Source organism: Schistocerca cancellata, chromosome 1, assembly GCF_023864275.1.
Source record: "Schistocerca cancellata isolate TAMUIC-IGC-003103 chromosome 1, iqSchCanc2.1, whole genome shotgun sequence".
Classification (NCBI taxonomy): domain Eukaryota; kingdom Metazoa; phylum Arthropoda; class Insecta; order Orthoptera; family Acrididae; genus Schistocerca; species Schistocerca cancellata.
Window position 1 is genome coordinate 20,051,378 of NC_064626.1, and position 24,409 is coordinate 20,075,786.

The window sequence follows — 24,409 nt, forward strand, 5'->3', positions numbered from 1 at the left end:
CAGCCGGAATGTGTGGGCCGGGATAACTGGCGACCGTATTTTGGGACCAGTTTTCTTCCACTGCCGGAGCTATCGGCGTTTCTTGCAGGTGGCTTTACCTCCGCTGCTGGAAGATGTGCCATTGATCGTCAGAAGAGTTACGAGGCTGCTACATGATGGTGCTCCAGCTCACTTTGCCGTTAATGTCTCAATCATGTCTTCCCTGGTCGACGGATCGGACGAGGGGGTCCAGTTGCTTGGCTTGCTCTTTGACTGGGTCTCAACGAGTGCGATTAGTGGTTATGGGACCATTTCAAAAGTATCGTGTATGCAGAACCTATTCGAATGTGGAACATTGGTGCAGCGTATTCATGATGCCTTTGACAGTGTTTGGATGCTATAGAATCCCAAAAGGAAGAGGCATCTCACTGTTGTTCATCAAATGACCTGTATCTATGCAATGTTTTGCTACAGGTGATTTGTCTGGTTGTAGTAGGCGTGTGTATCTTCGGTGTTCCACATTAACGGTGAGTGTTGTCTGACCTATGTATGACATCACAATTCACGAAAAGGAATCTGATAAAGACCCGCCCTACGAAGCATTAAAGTATCCTTCACATAACCGAGTAAGGCTGCAATCTTTTTAGGACACCGGAAAATCACATTAACACATTTTTCGAGAATACAACTCATCTTCGAGGAAAGAGCACCCACATCAAGCAAAAACGTATTTGATGTATCGGTATTATTTTCTTCTTCGAGATCGTTTGCATTCTAGAATTCACATTGAATGTTTTGCGAATTCGTTGCTGGAAATATCCATTCGCTTAGAAATGCTTTTGAGGTGTGTGGGCTCTTCTTGCAAATTATCATTACCAGGTATACAGTGCGACCTGTGCGCTCACCTGCAGCTGCAGCAGCAGGCGGTAGCCGGGCGGCCCCAGCAGCTGGCCCTGCCCCCGGCCCCAGATCACCAGCGGCAGCATCGCCAGCACCTGCAGCAGCGACCGGATCACCAGCAGCTCCATGGGGTCGATGGTGCGCAGCGCCTTCACCGCCGCCGAGCTCAGCGTGAAGCACGCGCCGGACATGAAGGCCAGCAAGATGCCGCACCAGTTCGTCTTCTGTGGCCGGTCCTGGTCCACAAAAAAACAACAACACGTAACCAAAACCATTCAGCTCTGTACAAACCAGCTGCACATTTATTCATTTGTCCCACTGCCTCTTCTACTTCATTGCAGTGCATGTCGGTTGTCAATAACCATAACTGTTTTGTGTGGGCGACTCTGATGGTTGAAAGTGCAGTGCGAAGTAACGCAGCACATAACATTACATACAATATAATTCAGCTGCCACTGTCTATGGGTTCTGTGCAACCTGTCACACCTTAAAATACCACGAGCAAGATTTTCATACTCTGTCGTTCGCTATCTGCACAATATTAGTGCTACAAAACAAAACACAAAACAAAAAATGAACAGGACCTCTTTGTGGGAAATTTACTGTACTTAGAATCTGTACTGGGATAAGTTTTCGCTGGAGGCAATGGTTTTCGAGTTATCCAAGGAAAACACATTTGAAGATAACTTTTTTACGTTTCTCCTGAATAATTCCTAAGTTTCGGCCCCTGCAAGGAAGGTATTCCAGTACAAAATTTAGCTACATTACATTACTTGTATATTGAGCAAGCAGTAAAGGAAACAAAAGAAAAATTTGGAGTAGGTATTAAAATTCATGGAGAAGAAGTAAAAACTTTGAGGTTCGCCGATGACATTGTAATTCTGTCAGAGACAGCAAAGGACTTGGAAGAGCAGTTGAACGGAATGGACAGTGTCTTGAAAGGAGGATATAAGATGAACATCAACAAAAGCAAAACGAGGATAATGGAATGTAGTCAAATTAAGTTGGGTGATGCTGAGGGAATTAGATTAGGAAATGAGACACTTAAACTAGTAAAGGAATTTTGCTATTTAGGGAGTAAAATAACCGATGATGGTCGAAGTAGAGAGGATATAAAATGTAGACTGGCAATGGCAAGGAAAGCGTTTCTCAAGAAGAGAAATTTGTTAACATAGAATATAGATTTAGGTGTCAGGAAGTCGTTTCTGAAAGTATTTGTATGGAAGTGAAACAGTGAAACATGGACGATAACTAGTTTGGACAAGAAGAGAATAGAAGCTTTCGAAATGTGGTGCTACAGAAGAATGCTGAAGATAAGGTGGGTAGATCACGTAACTAATGAGGAGGTATTGAATAGGATTGGGGAGAAGAGAAGTTTGTGGCACAACTTGACTAGAAGAAGGGATCGGTTGGTAGGACATGTTCTAAGGCATCGAGGGATCACAAATTTAGCATTGGAGGGCAGCGTGGAGGGTAAAAATCGTAGAGGGAGACCAAGAGATCAATACACTATGCAGATTCAGAAGGATGTAGGTTGCAGTAGGTACTGGGAGATGAAGAAGCTTGCACAGGATAGAGTAGCATGGAGAGCTGCATCAAACCAGTCTCAGGACTGAAGAACACAACAACAACAACAACATTACTTGCAGAAAGATGCTGTCCATTTTCCCTGTAGGACTAATAGTTTGCGTGTAGCAAGGGAGAGAATATCAAAATCTTCCTCGAGGAATTTGAAGGTGTTGCGGGTTGCATAAAAACCATACCTAGGACAGCTGAATCACTCTTGTATTATACACTTATCAAAAAAAAAAAAAAAAAAAAGGTTTGTATCACTTCAGTTCCGAGAATTCCGGAACATGTACAGAAAATTTGAATAGAGATCAACATAAATATCATTTCCGCCCTTTTTATTGCTCATGTAAATCGCAGATTGCATGTTGTACCACCATAAAGCGAAACCTTAAGAGGTGGTGGTCCAGACTGCTGTACACATCGGTATCTCTAATACCCAGTAGCACGTCCTCTTGCATTGATGCATGCCTGTATTCGTCTTGGTATACTATCCACAAGTTCGTCAACGCACTGTTGGTACAGATTGTCCCACTCCGCAACTTCGATTCAGCGTAGATCCCTCAGAGTGGTGGGTGCGTCACGTCGTGCATAAACAGCCCTTTTCAATCTATCCCAGGCATGTTCGATAGGAATCATGTCTGGAGAACATGCCGACCACTGTAGTCGAGTGATGTCGTTATGGTGAAGGAAGTCATTCACAAGATGTGCACGGTGGGAGGCGCGAATTGTCGTCCATGAAGAGGAATGCTTCGCCAATATGCTGCCAATATGGTTGCACTATCGGTCGGAGGATGGCATTCACGTATCGTACAGTCGTTACGGCGCCTTCCATGACCACCACACATAATGCCACCCCAAAACAGCAGGGAACCTCCACCTTGCTGCACTCGCTGGACAGTGTGTCTAAGGCGTTCAGCCTGACTGGGTTGCCTGCAAACACGTCTCCGACGGTTGTCTCGTTGAAGGCATATGCGACACTCATCAGTGAAGAGAACGTGAGGCCAATCCTGAGTGGTCCATTCGGAATGTTGTTGGGTGCTCTGCATGGTGTCGTGGTTGAAAATATGGACCTCGCAATCGACGCCGGGAGTGAAGTTGCGCGACATGCAGCGTATGGCGCACAGTTTGAGTCGTAACACGACGTCCTGTGGCTGCACGAAACGCATTATTCAATATGGTGGCGTTACTATCCGGGTTTCTCTGAGCCATAATCGGTAGGTACCTGTCATCCACTGCAGTAGCAGTAGACCTTGGGCGGCCTGAGCGAGGCACGTCATCGGCAGTTCCTGTCTCTCTGTACCTCCTCCACGTCCGAACAACTTAGCTTTTGTTCACTCCGAGACGCCTGGACACTTCCCTTATTGAGAGCCCTTCCTGGCACAAAGAAACATTGCGGTCGCGATCGAACCGCGGTATTGCCCGTCGAGGCATAGTTGAACTACAGACAACACGAGCTGTGTACCTCCTTCCTGGTGGAATGACTGGAACTGATCAGCTATCGGTCCGCTTCCGTCTAATAAGCGTTGCGTTATGCTTTGGTGACATCTCTGAACAGTCAAAGGGACTGTGTCTGTGATACAATATCCACAGTCAACGTCTATTTTGAGGAGTTCTGGGAACCAGGGTGATGAAAAACTTTTTTTGTTGTGTGTACTTGACTGTTTTGCATTTATGTATAACATAATTCCAGTTCCTTTTACAGTGTGCATGGCAGTGTCACATACTTGTGATCAAAGTAATTACATATTTGTGTACATCGCCATGTAATATTTCTGACATTGTATTACTGGTTTTGTAGTAGTTTGTATCATTAACTATCTTTTATATGAGACAGAAGAATGTGTAGACACAATGTTATGCGAAATATTATGTACTGGGTACCTTTGTTTATCTACACGGTGTTGCTAAGAATCGTGCTGAATGAAATAATAAAATTGGAACCATCTGTAAAGAGCAAGCAAAATCTTTGTTAGGTAGTGTTGTGGCTGAGTAGACGCTAAGGAACGTACACTGTTGTACGTACTGAGTTATTATTTACGATGAAAATACATCGTTATGGTTGTGTGAATCGGAAAAGTAGAGGTATTGGTGCGCCAAGCGTTGTTTAAAATTTACTGAGCGAACTATTCGTATGTATGAAATAGACCGCACGAGATGCAAATACGAGTAAATAAGAAAACTTGTTGAAAATACAAAGCGAGACCCCTTTGTTTCCATCAAAATGCAAAATATTCAAAATATTATTCCGCATGTACAGTATGTACTCTATTTAGCCGTAAGTCTAAAAGACTTTAGCCAGTAGAAAGAACCCGAATAATCGTTGTGGCCATGGATTCTAAGTGTTTGTATGGTTGGTTACATTTGTTTCTGCACGTTCATTAGGAAGATACTGTGAACTGCACATGAAGTTGATATCACCTGTTTTTGTGCAAGTGTCTATACAAACTGTTTAAACCCATCGAGTGAAGTGGCTTTTGTTTTCTTTGAAATGATGAACACAGATAACATAACGTAAAAATCATATCCTTCTCGCCTCATTTTTCTATACGTATTTTGAGATACTAATTTATTAAATCGTTGCCAAGCGGTAATGTCATGTTATGACGATTACCTGTATTTTTTGTATTCAAAATACGCCAGTATCAACTGTGTCCATGGCTTGTAACAACTTCACGAACAGCTCGCTACAGCTGCACGCTCTTCTTCGTCCTGTATAGTAGCGACTCCTGGAGTTTATATATACACCGGCGGCAAAAGATCGCGACACCAAAAAAATAATTACGATGAAATGAACACCCTTAGCTGCTTACAGGCGTTGACATACGTCAACGGGGACAAATGAATGAAAGTGTGTGCCCCGACCGGGACTCGAACCCGGGATCTCCTGCTTGCATGGCAGATGCTCTATCCATCTTTTTTTTTTTTTAAATTGATTTCATTTTGTTCGTTGTATCTGCTCGGGGCGGACGTCGCAAGACACCCGTTTCAGTTCGTCGTTGATCCATTAACTCAGTTTTTTAATTACAGAGGGCAGCTAACCCTCTGACCGAACACGCTGAGTTACTGTGCCGGCTATACATCTGAGCCACCTAGGGCACAGAGGATAGCGCAACTGCAGGGATTTATCTCTGGCACGCCTGCCGCGAAACCCACATTCTCAACGTATTGTCCCGCACTGCATTCGTAGTCCCCCCGCCCATTATACTCATTACTCGCGGCGCGCTGCCGATTCCCGTAAGAGTTCGGGCACTGTTTGTGCATTCGCACAGAAGAAGAAGATGGTGAAGTGGCCGGTGAGGCTTAACTATATATATATATACTAAGATGGTATCAGTTCTTTCGGACATGTCCGAAAGAACAGATACCATCTTAGTATATAAAATAATAATTAATGTTGAGTAATGGAATTTCGGGGTAAATTTTTCTAGGTGACATACTCAAGTGATTAACATTGAAAGATCACAAGCGCGAGATGAGCCGTTGCAAATGTGAAATGTATTAATTACCAGTGTAATTACCAGAACGTTGAATGTAAGCATGCAGACGTGGACGCACTGTGTTGTACAGGTGCCGGCTGTCAGTTTGTGGAGTAGTGTTCCATGCCTATTGCTCTTGTTTGGTCAATACAGGGGCGGTTAATGCCGTTTGCGGATGACGCCGCAGTTGGTGACCGATGATGTCCACATGTGCTCGATTGGAGACAGATCTGGTGGTCGAGCAGGCCGAAGCAACATGTCGACGCTCTGTAGAGCATGTTGGGTTACAACAGCGGTATGTGGGCGTTATCCAGTTGAAAAACACTGCCTGGAATGCTGCTCATGAATACCAACACAACAGGTCGAATCACCAGATTGATGTACAGTTTGTAGTCAGGGTGGATGGGATAACCAAGAGAGTGCTCCTGCTGCCATATGAAATCTCACCCCAGACCATAAACCCTGGTGTAGGTTCACTGTCTAGCACACAACAGACTGGCTGCAGGTCCTCAACTCGCCTCCTCCTAACCAACACACGGCCATCACTGGCACCGAGGCAGAACCAGCTTACATCAGAAAACGCAACAGACCTCTACCCTTCCCTCTAATGAGCTCTGGCTTGACACTTCTCAAGTCGCAAATGGGGGTGGTTTGGGGGTCAGTGGAATGCACGCTACGGGGCGTCTGGTTCACAGCTGTCCTTGAAGTAACCGTTTTGTAACAGTCCGTCACTGTGGTGCCAGCTGCTGCTCAGACTAGTGCTGGTCTCCCCTCTCGGTAGTGCCATGTGGCCTTCCGGAGCCCGGTCTTCTTGAGACCGTACATTTTCGTGACCACCGCTGCCAGTAATCACGCACAGTGGCTACATGCCTGCCAAGTCTTTCTGCAATATCGCAGAAGGGACACCCAGCTTATCGTAGCTCTATTACACGACTTCGTTCAAACTCAGTCAGGTGTTAATAATGGTGTTTTTACTGTCTTGAAGGCATTCGTGACTAGCATCAGTTCATTACATTCAATCTCAAAGGCAACTAACGCTGACAGCCGTTACATCGTGTATTTAAAGCAAACCTGATTTCCATCCTCATACTGGCGGTAGTGGCGCCACTCTTATGCTACTGGCGCGAAATCTGAATAATCATCTTTCAGATGTAGCAACACGCCTACCAACTTTCGGTTATGTCGCACAGCTGTTTGATGTTGCGATTTCCGTCCGTGTAGATTCAGATATTGAACCTCAATCGAGAAGACTATAACCTCAAGTGGTGGCGTTCGCATTTACAAAACCGAGGATGTCGCTCACGAACTGTCAGTAACTGATAAAGAACTTGGAGACTACAGTCTCAAAAAATGGTTCAAATGGCTCTGAGCACTATGGGACTTAACATCTGAGGTCATCAGTCCCCTAGAACTTAGAACTACTTAAACCTAACTAACCTAAGAACATCACACACATCCATGCCCGAGGCAGGATTCGAACCTGCGACCGTAGCAGTCGCGCGGTTACGGACTACAGCGCCTAGAACCGCATGGCCACCACGGCCGGCACTACAGTCTCAGTCTCAGACAAGGCAAGTTTCGTGTGGTATCGTTATCATGACCGTTTTTAAGATAACATCATGTACTACCGATTCCGTTGAACAGAACTCAAACTGTTTGTTTGCAAAATCAAAAACATTGATCAGTGGAAGCAGTTTTGATGTACTGAGGAGAACTCGTCGCAGGCATAATAAGCACTCCGATTTCAGGCCACAAGCGGCCCATCGGGATCATCCGACCGCCATGTCATCCTCAGCTGAGGATGCGGATAGGAGGGGCGTGTGGTCACCACACCGCACTCCTGGTCGTTACGATGGTTTTCTTTGACTGGAGCCGCTACTATTCGGTCGAGTAGCTCCTCAGTTGGCATCACGAGGCTGAGTGCACCCCGAAAAATGGCAACAGTGCATGGTAGCCAGGATGGTCACCCATCCAAGTCGCAGGCATAATAGCACTCTCTAAATGATGCTTTCCAGCACTGTATGGCGAAGCTCAGGCAACAATGGGACAAGTGTGAGAATCAAAGACGGGAGCAGATTCAAGGTGACAAGGATTAACAAGTAAGTTATATACAAATGAAAGTCACAAGAATTAAAAAGTTTTTGTTGAATAAAATTAAATTTAAGAAATGCAGATAACAGCAAGCAGCACTCGAACACAAAGGGTTCTATACAAACTTGATTATGTGTACAGATATCTAATCATTTCGGGAATCGGCAGTTTCGACGATTTTCTCCTGTCATCGATATCGATACCGACATGATATCAATTGCGAGAATTCTAATATTTCGAGAATGACACAATTTTTTGTGCGATATAATTACAAATTCACAATTTTGTGACTTGTCCCTTTGCCTGTGCTATAAAGCCTTGTTTCTTGCATAATTTAAAGATTCTAGATGCTTAAATTTTTGACACCGTCAAGGGACCTTACATCATAGAATGGAACATATGGACAGACAGAAAGTTGGACAACAAGAAAAAAAGTATTTTTTTCGTATGATGTAGTTATAAATTTACGATTTTCATATTTTTTTTCTTTACCTGTGCAGTAGTGAAACCTTGTTTATCGTCTAGTTCCATGATTCTGTGTCAACAGGAAGTAGCCTATACGTTTCGATACGTTTGCGAGTATCAAAATATGGTATAAATGGTGATATATTCTTATTGCATTGACCTAGAAACTTAAATTTTAAACACGGCTAAGGGCAAACAGAACTTAGTATATGACATAAATTTCAATTTGATACAATTTCCCATTTGTGCGCAAAATGGGCCTTAATAGACGGACTGACAACCAGACAGACAATCGGATAACAAATAATAATATTTTTCTACAGGGATATAATTGCACATTAACAATTTTCGGATTAGGGAAAATTTGTTTCTTTACCAATTTCGTGATTGTAGGCTAACGGTAAGTGTCATAAAGCTTTTCGTGAGTGAGATTGCGAGTTTCGAAATATGACTTAGAAACTTGACTTTTACACCTTCAAGGACTGTAGACCATAGTATTTGCCATTATGTCAACTCGACACATCTACCTGTTCCGGAGGAAATTCGTATTTAATAGAGACAGACAGACGGAAGGGCAACAAAGTGATCCCACGTAGGGTTCGTTTTTACCGACTAATGTACAGTACCCTAAAAAATAGGCGTTATTTAAGGAACGAATCAGCTGTTTCATTCCTTAGTTTCATCTAGGAAAAAATACAAATTACGTCAATATAAAGTCAAAACATGACTAAATTTTTGTTAAATATGCGTTCTTTGTGTTATTATTTTTCTCTCATAGATTATGGTTTTTACAACAATGTAGTTGTGAAAGGAATTTGTCTTCTCCTTACTTATTTAAAGCTTTCAACTGACCATTTTGTACTAAAACGTTATTGTATGGGAGCTATTCTTAAGGGGCTCCGGAAAGGCTCAAAATCATGAAAAGTTCAATTTTTACTTTTTTGCGTTTTCTGAATCTGCAGACTATTACCTTTTAATAGATATATAATTTATTCAATTCCGAAGACTACAACTATTTTTAAATTTTTTTTTGAAATGTGTTCTACATGGGCGTGACCCACTGTGGCGCTGTTAAACTGCTGTCAAATGGTATTATTAACGTCCGTGTTCATCAGGTACATTTTAGTGATGTGAGATAAAGTATGTGTTGTGGCTAACCTGTGATGGTTCAATATATATCGCTGGTGTGATTGTCGATTGTTTCATGTTTATTTACTCTGTCGTTATCTCGAAAATATTCGTAATTAACTCTGTTTCTTGAGTCTCTGTTTTGTTGAAGTATAATAATGAGTAAAAGTAAAGTTATTAGAAATCCTCTGAAGGCTTTTAAGAAAAGGAGAAATGTTGGAAAGCCAAAGGTATGTGTTATTACTGTAAACAACAATGGTACGAGCGATGCTTGCTTTAGACAAGGGACGCCTTCGGGCTGCAGACAGGGCTGTAAAGAGTCTAGAAATACAAGCAAGAGTAAACAGGAGGAGAAACAAGAGGAAGCTGGAGGAGGAGTTTGCAGAGGATGAAGATAATCCATCTTATGGACCTGTAATGCACTAAAAAGTTAATCCAATCTTTGTCGCTCGATTCCCAAAACTTTTATTTTCTCATACTAATTACATGTTTTCTAAGGTTCTTCCAAACATATTTGTTTCAAACTTTCAGTAAATGTTACACAGTACCTTCTGCATAATTTAACACAGCCTTTTTCCAAAAAAACTGTATATTTTTGAATATATAAATAAAAAATTGCAAAAAAGTGTTGTGAATTTTCATTACAATTGGAAAAAAATCATTTTTAATAACTGAACTAAAACTTTGTAAAATCGCTGTGTTAAGTTGTAGCTCATATTCCAATAAATAATCTGTAAAAAGTTCAACTTCCTACCTCAAATACTTTGTGAGGAAAGATGTAATTTATAAGCGTTATTTTAACATTGCAAGTATAGGGCGTTCCGGAGCCCCTTAAGCAAAGCGGACTCGATAAAGGGAAGTGATTCTGAAAGGAGTGCAATTACAAAAAAAATATCTCTGTCGTATTTTTCTGAATACCGGTTCTATTTTTGAACCTGTGACTGCAGGAGGTTCCATATATTCTCCACGTGGAGGAATGTATAAGCGTCGAGCTGACCGCGTGTTGTTATTTACGTCGTCGCTACTTCTGACCACTTCGAGTTAAGCCGCACTTCGCACTCCGCGCAGGCGCTCAACATTTGCATATCGCAACCAGCTGCAGTCCAGTTGGTGTTCAAGTTAAAGAAAGAAAAATAAGAAGACTCTTTTCAAGTACGTCTTCTAAAGCGGAAAGTCGCTAATGAAGCTACAGAAAAAGTAATACAATAATCCGGTTTCTCTACCGGATTGTTCGCTCTTACAGTTTCTTCCCATCAAGTACGCAAAACTGTCTCCGTAATATAAACTTATTTTAGTTTACTCTATAGTGAATCTGAGCAATACAGAGTATATGCGGAAGGTCAATCTTGATACACAAAAAATAAAAAGAGGAACTCGTATCAATTATTGGTAAGATATTTGTTCCCTCAGATCTGCCAGGAAACCGTTTTTCTTCTTACTGCCGGCCGCAGTGGTCTAGCGGTTCTGGCGCTGCAGTCCGGAACCGCGGGACTGCTACGGTCGCAGGTTCGAATCCTGCCTCGGGCATGGGTGTGTGTGATGTCCTTAGGTTACTTAGGTTTAAGTAGTTCTAAGTTCTAGGGGACTTATGACCTAAGATGTTGAGTCCCATAGTGCTCAGAGCCATTTGAACCATTTTTTCTTCTTACTGTGTTTTTTCTTAGCGTTCTCTTTTTCCTTCAGTGATACTTTTCTCTAACCCTGTTTTGTTAAGAATGTGTCCCACCTTGCTCTACTTTTGCCTAGCATTATAGGAAATCTAAGCGAACACAGTCCAGCGTAAATATTCTGAACAGTGTTACTTGTCACGACGAACATTGCAGACGTAAGCCCAACTTTGAACAATACAGGGTGGGACGGATACACGGGGAATTCTGAAAGTTTTAGTGGCAACCCTGAAGAGTTGGCACGAAGTAGCATCATCCTGTGCACAATTCCTTGCCATTTAAAAATCACCCCGTCATTGGTCAGTTTACCGTGAAGATATTTTACAAGAATAGTGACAGTCTGACTGCTGTTCGTAGTCAGATCGTCAAGTCACTACCTAAACGACGAACGTTGGACTGGGAGTAGGAGCGAAGACGATGTGAGTGTGTGTGTGTTCCCTTGCCCCCACCCCCCACAAATTGCCTTACCTAACGCCTTGCGATTCTTCCTTTGGCGGTACATTAATGGCCACGTTTATGTACCCCGCCGGCCCCCGCTGCCAACAACACTGGAACTGCTCAGAGAACGCATCAGTAATGCTGTGATGACCATTGGCACGATATTGCTATGTAACATGTGGAACAAACTCGACTAGTCCTTGGACGTGTGTCGTGTGACTGGAGGAGCACATGTAGAACATTTGTAGAATGCAAAATGCAGACTTGGCCAGTTTATGGTTCTATTCATGTATCAGTCATATATGTAGATATAATACACTGAAGAGCCAAAGAAACTGGTATAGTCATGTATATTCAAATACAGAGATATGTAAACAGACGGAATACGGCGCTGCTGTGCGCAACGCCTGTATAAGACAACAAGTGTCTGGCGCAGTTGTTAAATGGGTTACTGCTGCTACAATGGCAGGTTATCAAGAGTTAAGTGGGTGTGAACGTGGTGTTATAGTCGTCGCACGAGCAGGATCTCTGAGGTAGCCATGAAATAGGGATTTTCCCATACGACCATTTCACGTATGTACGGTTAATATCAGGAATCGGGTAAAACATCAAATCTCCTACATCTCTGCGGTCGGAAAAAGATCCTGCAAGAACGGGACAAATGACGACTGAAGAGAATCGTTACAACGTAACAGAAGTGCAACCTTTCCGCAAATTGCTGCAGATTTCAATGCTGTCAGCGTGCGAACCATTCAACGAAACATATTCGATATGGGCCTTCGGAGCCGAAGGCCCACTCGTGTACCCTTCATGACTGCACGACACAAAGCTTTACCCCTCACCTGGGCCTGTCAACACTGACATTTGACTGTTATTTATTTATTTATTGTTTCGTGGGACCAAATTAAGGAGAAATCTCCATGGTCATGGAACGAGTGAATACATGAAATTATAACACGATAGTAGAGACAGATAAAATGAAATGATGACTGGAATCATGTTGCCTAGTTGGACGACTCTCGTTTCAAACTGTATTGACCGGATGGACGTGTACGGGTATGGAGACAACCTGATGAATCCAAGGACCCTGCATGTCAACAGGGGACTGTACAAGCTGGTGGAGGCTCTGTAATGGTATGAGGCGTGTGCAGTTGGAGTGATATGGGACCTCTGATTCGTCTACATACGACTCTGATAGGTGACATGTACATAAGTATCCTGTCTGATCACCTGCATCCATTCATGTCCATCTTGCATTCCGACGGAATTGGGTAAATCCAGTAGGACAGTGCAAACGTCCAGAACTGCTACAGAATGGCTGCTGGAACATTGTTCTGTATCTAAACACTTCCGCTGGCCACCAGTCTCCCCAGACATGAACATTATTGAGCGTATAAGGGATGGCTTGCAACGTAATGTTCAGAAAATATCCCCATCCCCTCGTACTCTTACGGGTTTATGGACAGCCCTGCTGGATTCATGGTGTATGCTGTATGCTTGCGTTGGCCCTACGTGATATTAAGCAGGTGTACCAGTTTCTTTGGCTCTTCAGGGTACTTCGGAAAATATGGAGTTCTGAACGCGAACGAATCATTTATAGTAAGCTTGTAGGAGAGCGACTGGCGAATGTAGAGGGAGGGTGCGCCTACCTTAGCAGGCAGCATGGGCTGCCACTTGTTGCTGTTGACGCGCGACGTCGGCGTCCTCGTCGGGGTGGGCGGCGCGGGCGGTCCCAGGGGCGGCACGGCGGCTGCCAGGCCGGTGGGCGGCGCCAGCGTCGCGAGCGGCAGGCAGTGGGCGGCGGCGTACGAGGGCGGCGGGTCGCGCAGCAGCAGCGGCTGCGACTCGGCGTCGGCGCCGCTGGCGTGCAAGGAGGACACCTCCACGGCCGCGATCACCTGCTCGTGGCCGAGGCCGCCGCCCAGCAGCGACACCACCTGCCCAGGCAAGCAAGGCCGCTGTCATCGCACTGGGCAGCGCTGTCTCCCCACGTACATATGCGCTCTTAAAGCAACGAAGGTCACCTTGGTGTGGGAGTAGCGTCTTGGGCTACTACTGAGAGCTTCTCCATCCAGGCTTCGATCCCTGTCACTGAAGTTGGAAAAATATCACCAGCAATCATGGCCAAAGGCCCTGACATCCCCATTCTGCCAATAACCTTATCAGACAGCTGTGGGGAACAGTTTAGTCCTTGATGTAGAAAACTGGCCGCAATAGACGAAAGGATCAGCAGTGAGCAACGCTTTGAAGATATAGAAGGCAATGGAACCCATTGCATTAAAGGCACGTAATGGGCCTCCACAAGACGTATGTCCTGTAAATGAAGAGAGTATTGACGATCTCCCCAATGACGCAAGATTCTGGATCAGTCTCCCATTTGGATATCTGGGACTGCCAAGAGGAAGGTAATCAGGAGCAAAACAATAATCTACGAAACAGTAACATTCTAAGAATGTGAGTGTGGCATGTCAGAAGTGTGAAAGTGGTAGGAAAGCTAGAAAAATCGGAGAAGAAAATGTTAAATCTTAAACAAGATACAGTGGGGGTTACTCAAGTAAAATGGGAAGACTCAGACAAATGTACAATATTATCAATTTATCCAGAAAATGGTGTAGTGGGTGTAAGATTTAATGTGCTTGTCCACAAGATATATGGCCAGTAACTGAAAAATAGTTGTTATGATCTCTCCATTGACATAAGATTCTGGATTATTCTCCCACTTGGATCTCTGGGACTGCAGGGAGGAAGGTGATCAGGAGGAAAAAAAAATCTGCAAAACAGTAACATTCTAACACTGTTGACGTTGTTGTGGTCTTCAGTCCAGAGACTGGTTTGATGCAGCTCTCCATGCTACTCTAACCTGTGCAAGCTTCTTCATCTCCCACTACCGACAGCAACTTACATCCTTCTTAATCTGTTTAGTGTACTCATCCCTTGGCCTCCCCCTACGATTTTTACCCTCCACGCTGCCCTCCAATACTAAATTGGTGATCCCTCGATGTCTCATAAAATGTCCTATCCCTTCTTCTAGTCAAGTTGTGCCACAAATTTCTCTTCTCTCCAATTCTATTCAATACCTCCTCATTAGTTATGTGATCTACCCATCTAATCTTCAGCATTCTTCTGTAACACCGCATTTCGAAAGCTTCTATTCTCTTCTTGTCTAAACTATTTATCGTCCACGTTTCACTTCCATACATGACTACACTCCATACAAATACTTTCAGAAACCTCACCAACTGAAAACGTCTGGTCAATGGTGTCCGAGCAACTTACTCGTCACTATACGCCAGTCACTACTCTTGATGAACTGTGGTATCATGATGAAGCTGCATGGGCAACTGTACCTGTACACGCCATCCAAGCTCTGTTTCACTCAATGCCCAGGGGTATCAAGGCCGTTATTACGGCCAGAGGTGGTTGTTCTGGGTATTGATTTCTCAGGATCTATCCACCCAAATTGCGTGAAAATGTAATCACATGTCAGTTCTAGTACAATATATTTGTCCAATGAATACCCGTTTATCATCTGCATTTCTTATTGGTGTAGAAATTTTAATGGCCAGTAGTGTATCTCGATAGCAGGAATAACGGACGGGAAAGGCACCTTGAGTTCTGCAATGAATTTAAGCTAGCAATAGTAAATACACTGTTCAACGACCACAAGACGAGGAGGTGCACTTGGAAACGGTTTCTACACAAGGAAACTAAGAGTTGTATTACATCGTGGTGAAGGTAGAGAATCCAAAATCAGATGCTGGATTCTAAGACGTACACTAAAGGAGACATAGAAACAAATCACAAATTTGTAAGGAGAAGGCTCAAGTATAAGAGAATCGTCAGGATCGATCATTGGGGTGTTGTTAAATGATGGGAATTATGATATTCATTTGTGTTGTCTAATGCTATAGACAGTGCGATAGTGAATTTGAAAGTAGGCAGTACAACCAAAGAGGGTGGACGCACATTTCATGGCGATTCGTCTATTAGGCGCCACAGCGTTGCAGAGGTGCTCAACAAACTCCTGTGGCAGATGTCGTAAGGTATGCACTGCGTATCACGAAGTTTATTATGAATTCTGAAGAGCATATGTTGCAAGTCAAGTCGGGCAGTACGTTATGAACTTCCATACTCGTAATGACCGCAACAAGATGATCAGAGAAATTCGATTCGAAATTCTTCCCAGTTATCAATACGGACCGGAACGTGGTAGGGAGGAAACGGTAGTAGTACAGAAAGTATACGCTCCATCTCACATCGTAGCAAGTAGTTGTAGCTGCAGCTACGTTAGTGATGCGAACTGTTAGCTAGTGACGCTATTTTGCAAGCATGAAATGAAGTGATATTATTGTACCGCATCACTTGCTAGGAGGCCACGTCTAGGGTCGCTCGGCTTCCTGGTGCAACGTTCTTCTATTTGACGCCAGTCTGGTGACTTGCGCGGCTTTGTGATGAGAATGGAATGAAATGAGTGGGATAACACGTACATACCGCTCTAGAATGATGAAAATCTCAAATCTAGCCGAGATTCGAACCTGAGACGCCGCGATCTAGATTACAGCTGACAACGGATAGTGTTCAAGTCTATGTTAATGTGATTGATGACATAAAAATGAACTCTATTTCTCGTTCTGTGAACCTGACTGATGAAGCTTTTTTCGTTACGACGCTGCTGCAGACTTAGCGAATGCCCTCTGACCAACATGTTCAACTATTCTGATAGGAAATTTTACATTTGCTCTTGGTCAGTTGTCGAAATGCCGGCCGTGGTGGCCGAGCGGTTCTAGGCGCTTCAGTCTGGAGCTGCGCGACCGCTACGGTCGCAGGTTCGAATCCTGCCTCGGGCATGGATGTGTGTGATGTCCTTATGTTAGTTAGGTTTAAGTAGTTCTAAGTTCTAGGGGACTGATGACCTCAGCTATTAAGTCCCATAGTGCTCAGAGCCATTTGAACCGTCTGAAGTTGTCCAAATGCACTAATTATTCGCTCTTTTGTAGTGCAGTTTACATTAGTTTGCTTTTCTTACGCATTTTATCTGGTGTCTTTATTTTTAATTGTTTCTTAATTCGTGCATTTACGGCCTTTGCAAAGATATGTAATAGATTAAATAGTGCTTAGGGTTAACTGGAGATGGGACTGAATTTTTCTGGTTAAGCGAATTGTTCAGAATATTTTCTAATATTTCGAACGAAGTTTAAATCTGATAAAGGAAAAACAGTGTCCATAGTTCTACTCAGGAAGGGTCCTCCTGGTAGGTGCAACTACGTAGCAATGCATCGCCCACCCACCATGTCATGAGAAAAAATGTTGTGCTCAATCAAATCGACATGCACCATGTTTTACAAGTAAATGCCTCTTGGCAGCGATATACGCTGTGGTAAGAATAGTGAGTTCAATAACCTGGCCCAGAGGAAATTCACACGAATCTTCATGTTGGAAACAATTAACGCAGATTGTAACAAAATCATAGCAAGAGATGTAAACAATAGACTAATTTGGTTCATATTTCTTTGACTTACGAATAGGTTTGCCATATTTCGATAAAAATCAGTGTATCGCATTTTCTCTCTTGTGGCTTGATATTTACTTAGATGCCTTCTCCATGAAAGGAATAGGCAGCGTATTGCATATAAATGAATTCTTTCAGCAACAAAATGCAATTTATAGGCACGTAACGATACTATATATGATGGGTGGAGATTGGAAAACATGCATCTATAGCAGTACGTGTGAGTGCATGTCCAGCATCTCACGGAGCGAGGGGGCAAGGTGCTTGGCACACTGTAATGGCATTCGAGAGGACGACAGTTCAAACCAGCCTCTGGCCATTCTGATTCCGGTTTTCCGTGACTTCCCTAAATCGCTTCAGGCAGATGCTGGGATGGTTCTTCTGAAAGGGCAGGGCCGACTTGCTTCCCCATTCTTATCTAATCTGAGCTTGCGTTCCGTCCCTAACGGTCTCATTGGCGCCGGGACATTATTCACTAACTTCACGGCTTCTGAATTGTTGCAGGCAGTGATTGAAGGTCCGTGCTCGCCTGTTAGCGAGACAACACAGCGACGTGAACTTCATGCGTTCAACATTTGGAGTCGGTCACCTCGTAAGAGGCCATAGCTCACACAGGCACATAAAAGTGCGTTTCTTGAATAGGCTAGAAATCGTTAACGTGGACAGTAGCTGACTGGGAGGACGCAATGTGGTCTGTCTGACGAATAACATTTTTGCCTGTATTCTGATGGCGCATGTCATCGAGTGTACCAAAGGCCAAATGAAGCATTTCATCCTGAATGTAAATCAGATTCAAGCAGGAGGTGGATCTGTGATGTTTTGAGGGTGTTTTTCTTATCGTGAACTGGACCCACTCACTGAGGTAAATACTAACATGAACCAGCATGTTTATTTAAACATCCCGAATGATCAGATATTGCCTTTAAGTCAACATCAGCATGGTGAGTGTGCTGTTAACACCGCTGTTTTTCAAGATGACAACAGCAGAGTTTATGAGGGATCAGGCGTATTCAGATACAGAGATATGTAAACAGGCAGAATACGGCGCATCAGTCGGCAATGCCAGTATTAGACAAGTATCTGGCACACTTGTTAGATCGTTTCCTTCTGTTACAATGACAGGTTATCAAGATTTAAGTGAGTTTGAAGGTGGTGTTATTGACGGGGCACGAGCGATGGGACACAGCATCTGCGCGGTAGCGATGAAGCGGGGATTTTCACGTACGACAAATTCACGAGGGTGCCGTGAATGTCAGGAATCCGGTAAAAGATCAAATCTCTGACATCCCTGCGGCCGGGATTAGATCCAGCAAGAACGGGACTAACGACAGCTGAAGAGAATCGTTCAACGTGACAGAAATGCAACTCTTCCGAAAATTGTTGCAGATTTCAGTGCTGGACCATCAACAAAGTGTTAGCGTGTGAACCGTTCAACGAAACATCATCAATATGGGCTTTCGGAGCCGAAGGCCGACTCGTGTACTCTTGATGATTGCACGACACAAAGCTTTACACCTCACCTGGTACCGTCATCACTGCCATTACACTGTTGGTGACTGGAAACATGTTGCCTGGTCGGACGAGACTCGTTTCAAATTGTATCGAGCGGATGGACGTCTACGGGAATGGAGACAATCACATGAATCCAAGGACCCTACATGTCAGCAGGTCACTGTTCAAGCTGGTGGAGACTCTGTAATGGTATGAGGCGTGTGCACGTGGAGTTATATGGGATCTCTGGTACGTCTAGATACGACTCTGACGGGTGAAACGTAAGTAAGCATTCTGTCTGATCACCTTCATCCATTCATGTCCATCGTGCATTCCGACGGAATTGGGCAATTCCACGAGGACAATGCAACACCACACACGTCGAGAATTGCTACAGAGTGGCTCCAGGAATACTCTTCTGAGTTTAAACACTTCCGCTGGCCACCAAGCTTCCCAGACATGAACATTATTGAGCATTTTTGGGACGCCTTGCAACGTGCTGTTCACAAGAGATCTGCGCCCTCTCGTACTCTTACGGATATATGGACAGCCCTGCAGGATTCATGGTGTCAGTTCCCTCCAGCACTGCTTCAGACATTAGTCGTTATGCGTGCTCGCGGGGGCTCTACAAGATATTAGGCAGATGTACCAGTTTTTTTGTCTCTTGTAAAATACAGCATGATGAGCTCTTGGGAATACCTAGTGCAAGTGTAATTCAATAATCGAAACGCTCTGAAATTTCAGAGTAATTATATTGAAAGCTTTGTACCTAGTTCTACTTGCATTGTACTGACATATCTACTTTTATTTTAATATAGGGTTAGTAACTCATTTTAATGTCAAACTTAGAGAGATTATTTCAAAATACCTACTATAATGGTTCAGTTTGTTTTGCTATGACAGCTAGCTCGAAATGTGGAAAATGTACGTTAATGCGGATGAGTAGGAAGAACAAACCTGTAACGTTGGGATACAGCATTACTACTATCCTGATTGGCACAGTCACGTCGTTTAAATATGTGGGCGTAACGTTGCAAAGCGATATGAAATGGAGCGAGAACCTGAGAACTGTGATAGGAAAGGCGAATGGTCGACTTCGGTTTATTGGGAGAATTTTAGGAAAGAGTGGTTCACGTACCGGAGACGGCATATACAGGAGGACGCTGGCGCGACCTATTCTTGGATACTGCTCGAGTGTTTGGGATGTGTACCAGGCAGGATTGAAGGAAGACGTCGAAGCAATTGACAGGCAGGCAGCTAGATGTTACCGGTAGGCTCGAACAACACGTTAAGTGTTACGGAAATGTTTCGGGAACGCAAATGAGAATCCCTGGAGGAAAGGCGACATTCTTTTCGAGTAACACTACTGAGAAAATTTAACTAACCGGCAATTTAAGTTGACTGCTAAACGATTCTACTACCGGCAACATGCATTGAGCGTATGAACCACAAAGATAAGGTAACGAGAAATTAAGAGTAATACGGATGCATATAGACTGTCGTTTTTCCCTCGTCCCAAGTTATGAGTGGAACAGGAAAGGAGATGAGTAGTTGCGGTACGGGGCATCCGTCGCCAAGTACGTCTATGTGGACGTTGATTTCGTTGCATAGTTAGAAGAACGAAACATTCTGTTACAGTTTTTCACACGCATATTTATTGTGAGTGGCGTATGAAATACGGTGTCGCTGACTCACTTTTGCTACGCATTGAGATGTTAGCACAAAAATGTTAGAGAAACTTTACGGCCTTCTCAGTGGGAAGACATGTGCGCTTGCAAGACGTGTCCTTTTTTTTTTTTTTTTTTTTTTTTTTTTTTTTTTTTTTTTTTTCGTGACCACTCACTTTGTCACGATGTATAGTAAGTGCTTCCTCGTATAATTAATAAGCCGTAATGTCAGATTGTTTCCTTCTGCACCTGTAGATCAGGTTCTTTACGTAAGTGCAATGCAGTCGCCTCGCCATACAGGAAATGCTCCAAGCTGACAGACACCTCAGCTGGACAACTGCAATGGCTCGCTCAAGTGTCGCACTTGCTCTTCCTGGTCGTGCGGTAGCGTTCTCGCCTCCCACGCCCGGGTTCCCGGGTTCGATTCCCGGCGGGGTCATGGATTTTCTCTGCCTCGTGATGGCTGGGTGTCGTGTGCTGTCCTTAGGTTAGTTAGGTTTAAGTAGTTCTAAGTTCTAGGGGACTGATGACCATAGATGTTGAGTCCCATAGTGCTCAGAGCCATTTTTTTGAACTTGCTCTTCCCTTTGCTTGACTCTCTTTCTTCGTCCAAGGAGAAAAACATGAAGCAAATTTTCCACTGTAGGTATCTATGTTGTGAGCTGGTTTTCGAATAAACAACGTTAGTTCGTTAGAACGATAACTGCTGATGGAATTATTATCTGACGAGGAAATCCATATAAGAATAGAAGACCCGCGGACGCATGGCCTTTATAAGGCTTCTCCTGGAAAGCGCCTTGTCCAGGCGTAGGCATGACCTACATTATTTGCAAAGAAAAGTGGACTTTATACAGACTGTGGCGACAAGTCACACTTCTAGGGTCAGGGGGCCACTACGTCATTCCAGCGACATGCAGACCGATCGCATAGGGGCGCAGGTGCATCAAATGGAGCCGGCCCTGTACGTTGCTGAGTCTACAGGGAACATCCAACGTGCAGCTCGCGCAGGGCACGGTGGCCGACTTCGCAAGGAACAGTTTTCGTGCAAAGCGCTGGCCGAGTTCATTCGTTTGTTCGGAAGGGGACGCCCATAAGTGTTTTCCATGTTTCGGCCGATCAGCGTTGACAGAATCGCCGCGTGGACCCTGTAATATTTCTCAATCGATTTTACAGAAACTATTCGGTAAAAAAAATCACTTTTGCTTTACTTATAGGTTTATATATCAGGTTCATGATGATGTGCCCATAATTTCGTTAATGTTCATAGTTATTGCGATATTTACGCGAAAGTAAGACACTGCGCGAAATTCGGGAAAATGTGGAATGAAAAATAGAGGTCGCTATGATTTTGGATGTAGTGCATATTACATAATATGTTGTTGCACATTAAAATTAGTTACCATATTGAATTTTTCTTTACACTCAGGTAGAGGTATCTATCCGTTACCAATCGTGAAGAAATTGATATGATGTTGTTGTTGTGGTCTTCAGTCCTGAGACTGGTTTGATGCAGCTCTCCATGCTACCCTATCCTGTGCAAGCTGCTTCATCTCCCAGTACGTACTGCAGCCTACATCTTTCTGAATCTGCTTAGTGTATTCATCTGTTGGTCTTCCTCTACGATTTTTACCCTCCACGCTGCCCTCCAATACCAAACTGGTGATCCCTTGATGCGTCAGAATAAGCCCTACTAGCCAGTCCCTTCTTTTTGTCAAGTTGTGCCACAGAATCCTCTTCTCCACAATTCTATTCAATACTTCATCATTAGTTATGTGATCTACCCATCTAATCTTCAGCATTCTTCTGTAGCACCACATTTCGAAAGCTTCTATTCTCTTCTTGTTTTCTTACGTGAAAGTAAGACACTGCACGAAATTCGGGAAAATGTGCAATGAAAAATAGAGAGCGCTATGATTTTGCATGTAGTGCATATTACATAATATGTTGTTGCATATGAAATTTAGATAACATATTGAATTTTTCTTTAGACGTAGATAGAGGTGTCTATCCGTTACCAACCTTCAAAAAATTGATGTGATGTAGCACACTCATTTGAGGTCACGCCGTGGCAGCGATAAAGTGAAAGTGGAATATTCACAGGATTCCTCATATTTCATAAACGGTTTCAGATACCGAAATGAGATTTTGGCAAAAGATAGCACGCAAAGAGGAGAATATTTTACCACATCGTTATAATGTAAGACTTCATTATCTACATGTTATTCCAATAACTACAGACTTTTTCGGTGAAAGAATGTAATTTTTAAGGGACCTCAATAGCTGGTGAAACGAGAAAGGCTAAGTGTCCTGGAGAAAGGCTATGGGCTCTAGAACAACATATGTGAAGACATTACACGTTTTTGTACAGAGGGTGTGCTTTTCCGTAAGTTACTGACTTTGCTTTTCCTCAGTTCATCAGTTAATAAACTTAATACCACTGTTTCAGAATTCTCTCGCAATTTCGTATGCACAACATATTAGTGAGGTGAGACAGTGTAAACTTCACTGTGCTTTGGCATAAGGAGCAAATTTTGACACGGCAACCAGACAAATGTGTAGATTTTGTTTTACTCAAAATTCGCCGCTCATCAGGCTTCTCTGATAGTTAAAAATGGCTAATAAGCCAGGCGAAAATAAATCTCTGCATTTTCGGCGTAATTCTTTGTGGGTACTGACGAAAGCAGAGGTGACAGTGTATGTGATGGAATGGTCGCATGCAAGCGTGGCCGTGCAGGAGACCACTTTACGCGTACAAAAAATGTGAGTGCAGCACGGCATTTCCCCTACGGCGCTCTCAGCGACCCCCCACCACCGCCGCTCTCCCCTCCCCACGCTTCCCCAGCCAACTGCGCATCTAGCGGCCACGGCATTTTGCGCGCACACGCTGTTTGGGATGGCGGATAGGATATTCGCATCTACTCACTGAAGCCTCCATTCTCCCCGTTCTTGCATACACTAATTATTTCTCTTTTCTGGACCTGGACTTCGATTTGGAACTCTGATTATGTGTTGTACAGACGATTTCATCTGTGTTCATCGGTACTGATTTCGATTCACATTATGCGCATTTGTAACATTCGCCCTCTAAGGAACACTCTTCCACCGACTTAGCGTCTATTTCTGCTTTCCACACGCTACAGATCCCGCTGGCGTGAACTGTCCAGGACACAATCTGATCAAAAGTGTCCACACACACCTACTTAATGCGGAACGGAGCAGCAGATGTCACGAGAAGGGAAACCGTTGCTGTAAAAGGAGGCGAGAAGTAATATGTTGTCAGGAGAGGAGGGAGCAATAACAGCACAATGGGCCAATTAGGAGAGCTCAAGCACTTTGAATGTGGCTTAGTCTTTGGATGTCACCCGAATAACAAATCCATCAGGGACATTTTAATCATTCTGAAGTTGCCTGCGTCTACTGTTTGTGATGTGGCTGTGAAACAGAAACGTTAAACAACAACCTGAGCCAAACCAAGGACACGCATACCTCGTGTACTACCGGACAGGGAGCGTAGAGCAATGCCGCGGGCAGCTGTAAAACTCGAGTGAAATCAGAATCACTTGCTAGGAACAAAGTACTACCAGAATTCCAGTTAGCACTATTACTGTGGGTAGGCAGTTAAAAAGAATGGAGAACAGTGCTCGATCAGGTCTTCATAACCCGTACACTGTTGTAGTGAATCACAAGCGCCGCATGAAGTGGCGCCGCTGGACACTGGACAACTGGAAAGGAGTGACTTGGGAGTGATGAGTCACGCTATACCCTGCGGCAATCGGATGGAAGTATTTCTGTTTGGGGAATTCCCAGAGAACGTTACCACCCACCATGTAGAAAAAATTGGGTATTGTACTAAAATGTTACAAGTAGTCACAGTCAAGCTTCAGTAGCCCACTACAAACAGTACTGTAGGGTGCTTAAACATGTTATTAGGAAGGCAAAGAGTATGTGATGCGCAAATAGAATAGCTAATTCACAGGATAAAATTAAAGCCATACGGTCAGTTGTGAAGGAAGTGTCTGGTCAGCA

The 24,409-nt window shown here is 43.8% G+C and overlaps 1 protein-coding gene across 2 annotated transcripts in view; it reads right to left on the reverse strand.

The window, feature by feature from the left end:
- LOC126164648 (solute carrier family 35 member G1-like) overlaps positions 1-24,409 on the reverse strand; it is a 266,941-nt gene that overhangs the window by 29,015 nt on the left and 213,517 nt on the right. For both annotated transcript variants that reach the window (XM_049920258.1, XM_049920259.1), the window contains 2 exons: positions 13,366-13,653; positions 885-1,115 (listed from right to left, as the gene is read on the reverse strand). In XM_049920258.1, the coding sequence (XP_049776215.1) occupies positions 885-1,115; positions 13,366-13,653 (519 nt within the window). The remainder of the gene's footprint in view (positions 1-884; positions 1,116-13,365; positions 13,654-24,409) is intronic.